This window comes from Salvelinus namaycush, chromosome 19, assembly GCF_016432855.1.
Source record: "Salvelinus namaycush isolate Seneca chromosome 19, SaNama_1.0, whole genome shotgun sequence".
Taxonomy (NCBI): Eukaryota; Metazoa; Chordata; class Actinopteri; order Salmoniformes; family Salmonidae; genus Salvelinus; species Salvelinus namaycush.
In genome coordinates, this window is record NC_052325.1 from 28,184,002 (window position 1) to 28,193,360 (window position 9,359).

The 9,359-nt window shown below is 43.1% G+C and overlaps 2 protein-coding genes and 1 non-coding gene across 3 annotated transcripts; 1 reads left to right on the forward strand and 2 right to left on the reverse strand.

The window, feature by feature from the left end:
- Window positions 1–854: 854 nt before the first annotated feature.
- Window positions 855–4,974, reverse strand: LOC120064277 (60S ribosomal protein L31). The gene is made up of 5 exons (XM_039014733.1): window positions 4,852–4,974; window positions 3,903–4,009; window positions 2,251–2,376; window positions 1,389–1,501; window positions 855–1,077 (listed from the first exon to the last, which is right to left on the reverse strand). The coding sequence occupies exons 2-5, from the start codon at window positions 4,007–4,009 to the stop codon at window positions 1,046–1,048; spliced, it is 378 nt and encodes a 125-aa protein (XP_038870661.1). The 5' UTR covers window positions 4,852–4,974; the 3' UTR covers window positions 855–1,045.
- LOC120064541 lies at window positions 1,863–1,999 on the reverse strand. The gene has a single exon (XR_005478612.1). It is a non-coding gene; the product is annotated as a small nucleolar RNA SNORA5 (small nucleolar RNA).
- A 627-nt stretch (window positions 4,975–5,601) lies between the features above and the next one.
- Window positions 5,602–9,303, forward strand: LOC120064279 (CCR4-NOT transcription complex subunit 11-like). Its single transcript, XM_039014735.1, has 7 exons — window positions 5,602–5,920; window positions 6,076–6,240; window positions 6,466–6,618; window positions 7,699–7,901; window positions 8,023–8,225; window positions 8,352–8,448; window positions 8,698–9,303. The coding sequence occupies exons 1-7, from the start codon at window positions 5,602–5,604 to the stop codon at window positions 8,893–8,895; spliced, it is 1,338 nt and encodes a 445-aa protein (XP_038870663.1). The 3' UTR covers window positions 8,896–9,303.
- Window positions 9,304–9,359: the final 56 nt, after the last annotated feature.

Consider the following 9,359-nt stretch of genomic DNA (forward strand, 5'->3'; position numbering starts at 1 on the left):
TGTCAGAAACCGTCTCGGAAATTCTCATCTTCGTCCTCACCAGGGTTTTGACCTGACTGCAGTTCGGCATTGTAACCGACTTCAGTGGGCAAATGCTCACCTTCGATGGCCACTGGCACACTGGAGAAGTGCTCCTCACAGATGAATTCCGGTTTCAACTGTACCGGACAGACAGCATGTATGGCATCGTGTGGGCGAGCGGTTTGTTGATGTCAACGTTGTGAATGGAGTGCCCCATGGTGGCGGTGGGGTTATGGTATGGACAGGCATAAGCTATGGACAACGAGCACAATTGCATTTTATCAATGGCAATTTGAATACAGAGATACCATGATGAGATCCTGAGGCCCATTGTCGTGCCACTCATCCACCGCCATCACCTCATGTTTCAGCAAGATAATGCACAGCCCTATGTCAAAAGGATCTGTACACAATTCCTGGAAGCTGAAATTTTCCCAGTTCCTCCATGGCCTGCATACTCACCAGACATGCCACCCATTGAGCATGTTTGGGATGCTCTGGATCGACAGTGTGTTCCAGTTCCTGCATATATCCAGCAACTTTGCACAGCCATTGAAGAGTGGGACATTCCACAGGCCACAATCAACAGCCCGATCAACTCTATGCGAAGGAGATGTGTCGCTCTGCATGAGGCAAATGGTGGTCATATCAGATACTGACTGGTTTTCTGATCCACACCGTTGGGGCCAACAGATGCCTAATCTTATGAATATATGGATTTATATCAGTTGACTGATTTCCTTACATTAACTGTAACTCAGTTAAATATTTGAAATTGTTGAATGTTGCGTTTATATTTTTGTTCAGTGTATATCCAAACACTACCAGACACAGACGCTCTAGAAATAATTTATTTTCATGTGAGAATTTCATTGGACGCGGTGTATCCCGTACATACAACTAATAAAACTTGAAACTATGTAAGCATAAATTGCTCCATCAAGAATCCCAATTAGTGATTGTATAAACTTGTATATAATCCAAGACTGCAGTCTTATAAATTTATTTCAACACCAGTGAATAATTAGTTCTCATCCACATTGACTGTCTGCAGACCTGTAGAGAAAAGAAAAATCAGAATCAAGTCTTTAACAGGCAAATTAGGAAAATAACAGCACAGAACTCACTCTGACCGAAGTAAAGTTCACAGATCCTCTACTTTGTATACCCATTTGCATGCAGATGATCTGAAAATAAGGCTGCCACAACTTGTTCTTCAGTGTCACCCACAAAGGGATATTTTGCACCTTGTCGGTTACAAAAGTATAGCTAATTTCAAACACAACAGATCACCAACCTCAGAATGTCAGAGTACACTTCTGGATACTAGTCAGCACAGGACATGGTCAAGCAGGTCTTGGGCTTACCTTTGTATGTCGTGACAGGGACGTATGTGACGAGGGTATACAGTTTATTGGGAGAGTCCTCATCTTCATTGCGTTTCCTTGACAGGCGCACACGCATACGGTATGGGACATTCCTGAAATAACAGAAATTATCAGTTGGCATGAAGAAACTGTGCTTAGTTTTAGTGCATTGCATGTAAGTGCATGGCATTGCAGAACAATTTATACAGGCATCAACTTGTACTATTTGCACCAACTCTACACCCATCGTCAAGAATACCAGGATATCAGTTTGCTCTGAAGCCAGCACTGACTGGTCAGCTGTTGATGTAACTAGCCTCTACCACTTGATATTGGGACAATACTGCATAAAGCAGATAGGAGGGAGAGTGGTTTTTATTTGGCTGAGAGATGGAGGGGGAGAGAGACACAGAGATCCTGATGCTCAACTATCCCTTAGACTTAAAATTGGACAGAATGTGTATCACTGAAATCAACTGTCTATAGCACAAATGTATCCCCAACATCCATAGAAAAGGAATGTGAGGCCCATGAACTACAGTTTCACTGTGGCAGCCATTCTGGCCAGTACAGTCCAATGTAGAGGAAGCACTGAATTTGACAAGGCTGCAAAAGACTTCCGAATTCAGCATAGTCTGGTTCATATTCAAGTTAAGTGCATGTCATCACAACACTCCTTGCAGCCACAGCATTAACCTGTAGTAGACTGTACCTGCAACTCATGGTCCCTCAGAGTGTTAGATGACAGTTATCAAGTATTGGTTTTAAAATTGAGCAGATCATCAAGGAAAGTCCATAGCCAGCTGGTCCCTGGTTCAGAAAAGCTTGTGGCCTCTGATGTAAGAAACAATGGTTTGCTTACCTCACCCCCTTGGTCCACACAGCCTTGTTCAGGCGAGTGTCGATACGCACGTCAGGGGTTCCCATCTCCTTCATGGCGAACTTTCGTATCTCCTTGAGAGCGCGAGGTGCCCTCCTCTTAAAGGAGCTGAAGGGACACAGGAACAAGAAGCAATGTTAGTTGCATCACCAAACAACGCACTGGATTATCAAAAGAGGTTGATACAAAGCATCACTTGTCAAAGCAAGCAAAGGCAACTTTTATAAGCAACATAACAAGGAAAGCCATTAGCGTACATTCAAACCAGACAAACTCAATTGGAGTAGTGCATTGTGGGAAGGTCTTTGTGTTGCGCTGTCTGTCCATCAGAAATGTTGCAACGAAGTATACTATCCATCAACCAAAGCATAGAATAGCGGTTTTACCAAAATGTTCTCCTTACCCCACCAGACTGCTGCGTTGGACATGCGTTTTGGTTTGAACATACTCTTATGACTAGGGCCAGTACAATATCAGTATCACAATACTCGTTAGTATCATGGCAAGGAAACAAAACAAAGTAGATTTAACTTTAGAAAAAGCCCTAATGTTGGAAACATCATGTTGTCATCCAGAGTCACATTTATTTATATTCCAAGATATAGAACACAATATTCTACATACAGCAGGTTTTTAAAAGGACCAAATAGTTAGCTCTGCTTCGTGTTTTCATTTTTGCCATGGAAACAATTATTGCAGCCCTACTGATGACTATGCCCATAATTGCGTTCCAAAACAAGCATCCAACAATTAACTACACAGCATAAGCTGTTTTTCTCCAGCCACAACTCGAATGCAAAGTAGAGCCACAACATTTTCAGCAGCCTAAGCCCAATAACATTGGCACCTCTTTCCCACAGGGATCAGCATACTTCCAACATACAGCATGTACAAAATCAAAACAATGCTAAATGCATTAGCACTTTACATTGAGGCAAGGATTGACATTAAGAGTTTCCCTATTGCAAGTGAACGGAGCAGTTGTGCTAGTTGAGCCTGCTCGAAGGTTGCCACATTGGGCAGGTGATACAAATCTAATTACAAAATTCTGTGAAAACCAAACTGCAAATTATTCCAGTACCCTAAAACTGATCTCTCGTTCTACCCTATTTAAATTTAAAAAATGAAAGACAGAAAATGTACGGCATTTATGGCAGTCGGGCAAGCGGAGCCTACCGATTCTTTTTTCTACTGACAACCAACATAAAATAATTCCAGAACTGATCTTTCTGGTTCCTCCTGTGTGTAAGTGAATGGCAGGCAATAACGTATATGGCATTTCTTCACGCAAATAAGTTAATCAAAATTTTTGTGATCATAATCTTTGGGGAACCCAAAAAAATACTCCTGATATGCCTGATGGGTAAGTGCCTTTCAGACCTTTATCTCAATTGGTCAAGGTGAGACTTCCTACTTGCATTTGAGCAAAAGACCCCCGACAACTGTTAAATCTACTTGTTTAGTGCTACAGCCCAGCAAATTGACTATCCAGCAAAGAACAGCAATCACAGCAGCAAAGACATCTTGCAAGCGGAAGTAGACATACAGCACTTTATGAAAACCTAGTGCAGAGAACCCACTTTCATAACGCAACAGTAGCGGAGTGGTGTCATGGCCCCAGACAGTGTACTCACACGCCATGTATGCGCTTGTGGATGTTGACTGTGTACTCCCTGGTCACAACCTCGTTGATGGCAGAACGCCCCTTCTTTTTTTCACCTCCCTTCTTGTTTGGCGCCATCTATGAAAATACATAACATAAAACATTGATAAATCTTTAGCTCACTTACATTCAGCTCGGAAGACATGAATTTCTTTAGTGTCCACTGTTTATTTGACTCACTACAGTGTGGCATTTCTACCAAGCCACTGACTGAGCTTGTGGCTACTTGACTGGTTATGCTTTGCCATGAAAGTAAACAGTGACAAGTGAAGTGTAATGGTACATTAAGTTACTATATGAAATATATGTCATGGGTTTACCTGTGGTGTATTCATTAGTTGGATTCCGTTCAAAACGTTGTCTGTTACAAAACGTTTTGAAACGGAAACCGTTTATTCTAGGAACCAACCCTACCTGAATGTCCAATAGAAACTCTGGTTTTCGTTGCAAAACTTTTGCTACAGAATCCGCCTCAGATAACAAGTGAGCCAGGTAACCAGTGTTAATACGGCAATTTTGTCTGATGACGCCAGGCACTATGGCCAACTTCAGCTAACTAATGATGCCGGCATATATTGATCTGATTAGCTGGTTTCAGTGATTACACATTGACAACAAAAAACTGTGAACCAGAAATTGTGGGCCTCAGACAAAACGTTAAACATAGCAGGAATGCGCTCTATAACGAGACATTTATGACATAATAGCTTCGTTTAGCTGACTACTGGTTAGCATACTGGTGGCTACACATTTCCATATACATTTACAATCGATCCTTTGGGCATAACCCATCACAATTACATCGTTTAAGGAATTCAGTGTCTCATATTGTAATTATGTGATGAAAACGATGGACTACATAAGCGCAGGGCCAGGATGAAGTTGGATAATTAACACAAATTTCCCAAAACAATACTCACACTGCCCGAGAAATGTCGGAAAGGAAGTTGCAAGGGCTTGTGGGCACTAAAGAGAATAATAGGTTCACATCCGCGTCGTTAATAATAACATAAATAATTTGTTGCAGTGCGTTTACAAACAAAAATTAATTGACACACAATTTGAAACAAATGCTTTCCCTGTAATTTGTAGACAAGTGTTGTTGTAGCCACGAAAGGTCCAGCGCAAGCAGAAAAACACGAATAATCTACAGTACTATGTCTCCCAGAATGCACGTTGTTACCGGGGACGTGTCAAAGGTCAAAACTATACGCTCCAATGTTGTGAACGAAGTGGAAACTGATGAAAAATTTGACAGCTAAGAAAAGCTAGCTAATTTACTTCTTATTTAACCTTTGATAATAAGCAAAATAATGCTTTTAGATCATTAAGATTGTTATGTACATTTTTTGACCAAGGTCGATATTGTTAAGATGTATCATTTTGTTTTATAATGACTTTAGTCTTTACTGACAAACTAGCAAGCTAACTAGCAAGAGCTAATAACATTTACTAACGTTAATTGTTAACGTTAGCTAGCTGTCCACATCTGCACTCCGCTGGAGTTAATGGAAATGTAACGAGCTTATTTTTCAGTTTTATAGTATGAACTGAATAATGCTATTTACCTGTAATTATTAAAGACTAATAGCAAGCAGTGATTGATCATTTTAGTCACGTAGCTAAAAGCTAGCAGCTTGTTACTGTAGCTATCACTACACATAGGAAAAATGACACTCGCCCCGAAGGAGCTGTCCAACCTCTTGGGAATCATCTCTGAGGAAGCTTGCACCAACACGTTCGAAAGTCTGTCAACCGCGTTTCATCATTACTTCGCAAAGGCCGAACATTTCCGAGTGGGTTCGGTGTTGGTGATGCTGCTGCAACAGCCAGATCTTCTGCCCAGCTCTGCCCAGCGCCTCACCGCCCTCTACCTTCTCTGGGAGATGTACCGCACAGAGCCTCTTGCCGCCAACCCCTTTGCCGCTGTCTTTGCTCACTTGCTGAACCCCTCACCAGTTGGGGAGGAACAAGAGAAACAACTGTCAGGTGAGTGTGTCTAGACTCCTATCAGTGTGCATAGTAATAAGTATTGTTAAAAGTGTGTGTTTCTTTCATCCACAGGTAGTTAAGTAATGTCTCAACCCAGGTCTATGCTGAACATCGACATTTCAAGTACTTACTGATCATTTTACTGTCCACAGGATTCTTGCCACCCATAACACAGCCTGAGAAGTTCTTCCTCTCCCAGCTGATGCTGGCACCTCCAAGGGAACTCTTCAAGAAGACCCCCAGACAGGTGTCATGCATGGACATGGGGAACATGCCACAGTCCATAGACATTAGTGGGCTGCAGTTGGCCTTGGCAGGTACTGTACCAAAATGTATGCACTCATGTTTGTTGTATTGAGGATGGTTATAGAACCTTAACTATTTTTGAGCTGCCTAAAATTCTTATTTGCCTGTGTTGAGACATAACACCTCTCATATCCTTACTGTAGTACAACAGACAGTTCTTTACACTTTATTATGCTGCATTTCTAACACTTAATATGTCAACTATCTTATCTCTCTCTCTCTTCTTGACCCTGCAGAGCGCCAGTCAGAGCTACCCACCCAGAGTAAGGCCAGCTTCCCCAGCATCCTCAGCGACCCAGACCCAGATTCCTCCAACTCTGGGTTTGACAGCTCAGTGGCCAATCAGATCACAGAGTCCCTGGTCACTGGGCCTCGACCTGCACTGGAGAGTAAGTGGAGCATTTAATCAATCACGATGTTATGAGTCTATCAGTTATGTTTATGGAAAGACATACAGTACCAGTCAAAAGTTTGGGCACACCTACTCATGTAAGGGTTTTTCTTTATTTTTACTATTTTCTACATTGTAGAATAATAGTGAAAACATCAAAACTATGAAATAACACATATAGAATCATGTAGTAACCAACAAAGTGTTAAACAAAAATGTTGCTCAATTGGTTTCAAGAGATCTAACGTGTGCCAGGAAAACATTCTCCACACCATTACACCACTGCCACCAGCCTGCACCGTTGACACCAGGCAGGATGGGGCCGTGGACTCATGCTGCTTACGCCAAATCCTGACTCTGCCGTCAGCATGACTCAACAGGAACTGGGATTCGTCAGACAAAGCAATGTTTTTCCACTCCTCAATTGTCCAGTGTTGGTGATCGTGTGCCCACTGGAGCCTCTTCTTCTTCTTTTTAGGAGTAAAAAAGTATTCTTAATAGGAGTAGAACCCGGTGTGGTCATCTGCTGCAATAGCCCATCCGTGAAAAGGACCGATGCGTTGTGCGTTCCGAGATGCCATTCTTCACACCACTGTTGTACTGCGCCATTATTTGACTGTTTGTGGCCCGCCTGTTAGCTTGCACGATTCTTGCTATTCTCATCAACAAGCTGTTTTCGAACACATGACTGCCACATTTTTTTTTGTCGCACTATTCTCTGTAATCCCTAGACACTGTCGTGCGTGAAAAGCCTAGGAGGCCGGACGTTTCTGAGATACTGGAACGAGCGTGCCTGGCACCGACTATCAAACCACTCTCAACGTCGTTTAGGGAACTCGTTTTGCACATTCTAATGTTCAATCGAACAGTAACTAAATGCCTCGTTGTCTGTCTGCTTGCTTTATATAGCAAGCCATGGCCATGTGACTCACTGTCTGTAGGAGCAAACCATTTTTGTGAACTGGGTGCTGTACCTAATAAACTGGCCACTGAGTGTATATAGGATATCCCAAGTATCACGTAAGGCAAAACACATACCCATTCTGTAACAGCTACCTGTGACCCTCCCTCTCCCCAGGTCACTTCCGTCCGGAGTTCATCCGGCCGCCCCCTCCGCTGCACGTGTGTGAAGATGAGCTGGCGTGGCTGAACCCCACGGAGCCAGACCACAGTGTGCAGTGGGACCGCTCTATGTGTGTAAAGAACAGCACGGGTGTGGAGATCAAACGCATCATGGCCAAGGCATTCAAGAGCCCGCTGTCTGCCCAGCAGCAGTCACAGGTGAGTAGACAGGTACACTGTCTACTCAAAATTGTATTTTATATATTTCAAATATCCTTAACCTTCGTTCGTTAATTCAACCTGAATGTCTCTCTTAATATTGCTGCCTCTTTCCCTACAGCTCCTGGGTGAGCTGGAAAAGGATCCTAAACTGGTGTACCACATCGGTCTGACCCCAGCCAAGCTGCCCGACCTGGTGGAGAACAACCCTCTGGTGGCCATTGAGATGCTGCTGAAACTAATGCAGTCCAGCCAGATCACTGAGTACTTCTCCGTCCTGGTCAACATGGACATGTCCCTGCACTCCATGGAGGTGGTCAACAGGTGGGGACTTTGGATAGAATTTGATGTATACAATTCAGTTGTCTACAATCAGTTTTCAATATACGTATAGTTTTAAAATGTGTTTATTTTTCTGTTTATTTATGAGGTTATTCTTTGTGTGCACAGGCTGACAACTGCTGTGGACCTCCCACCAGAGTTCATTCATCTGTACATCTCAAACTGTATCTCCACATGTGAACAGATCAAAGACAAGTACATGCAGGTAAGGAGGACTGTGGAAGGGCCATGGCAGGAGCCTGTAGCTTACTGTTTGACCTGTCAGTCACATTGAAAAGCTTGTCTTACAGGAGGATGCATGCCACTTCCATTCTCAGAAAATTGTAACAGGAAGTTCATTTGAGGGTTGTCCCCGTTCAGGGTGACTGTTCACTACTAATGTTAGTCAATGCTCCACTGTGTTTGCCAGTGTTCCAAATGTGTCTGTGTAAAACTTCTCTGTTTCCATTGGCAGAACCGCCTGGTGCGCCTGGTGTGTGTGTTCCTGCAGTCTCTGATCCGGAACAAGATCATCAACGTGCAGGACCTGTTCATCGAGGTGCAGGCCTTCTGCATTGAGTTCAGCCGTATACGTGAGGCAGCTGGCCTCTTCCGCCTTCTCAAGACCCTAGATACAGGAGAAACCCCCCCTGAGGTGAAACCGGCCAAATAACAGTACATAGAGAACGTGGCACTAGCCTGACCTGCCAAATAACACCCCCAAGGGAGTAAGCCCACAGAGGCACTATCCGCTAAATAGCGCCCCAACCAAGAGATACTGACCAAGGCTGTATAACCAGCCAGACAATCCTCACGATCTCACCAGTACCCACCTGGAGTCAGGTTTGAACTCAGTTACTGTTCTTCCCTCTCTTTTCTGGACAAAGATATTTTGAAAATTCATTTTGAAACAGTGTTTTTTTCCCCCTTCAGAGATTGAAGCTTGTCGGTTTTGTTTCATTAAATGGATATGTGATGAACCATCTGGGTTTTTGGCTTATATTTTCTACAGTGAGTCATACTGTACATGCAAATATAGGATTGGTGGGTTCTGTTTTGAATGTGTACTCTGTTTTTAAGTGAACTAGATGGTTTATCACATGAGTAGATTCTTAATGCAGAACAACTATTTGTAAG

Coding starts and splice junctions, on each gene's coding strand:
- LOC120064279 (XM_039014735.1), top strand. CDS start 5,602: ATGACACTCGCCCCGAAGGAGCTGTCCAACCTCTTGGGAATCATCTCT. Junction 6,241..6,465: donor GCTGCAGTTGGCCTTGGCAG/GTACTGTACCAA, acceptor TTGACCCTGCAG/AGCGCCAGTCAGAGCTACCC. Junction 8,226..8,351: donor TCCATGGAGGTGGTCAACAG/GTGGGGACTTTG, acceptor TTGTGTGCACAG/GCTGACAACTGCTGTGGACC.
- LOC120064277 (XM_039014733.1), bottom strand. CDS start 4,009: ATGGCGCCAAACAAGAAGGGAGGTGAAAAAAAGAAGGGGCGTTCTGCC. Junction 1,502..2,250: donor GTGTGGACCAAGGGGGTGAG/GTAAGCAAACCA, acceptor CTGTTATTTCAG/GAATGTCCCATACCGTATGC. Junction 1,078..1,388: donor CCCTGTCACGACATACAAAG/GTAAGCCCAAGA, acceptor TTTTCTCTACAG/GTCTGCAGACAGTCAATGTG.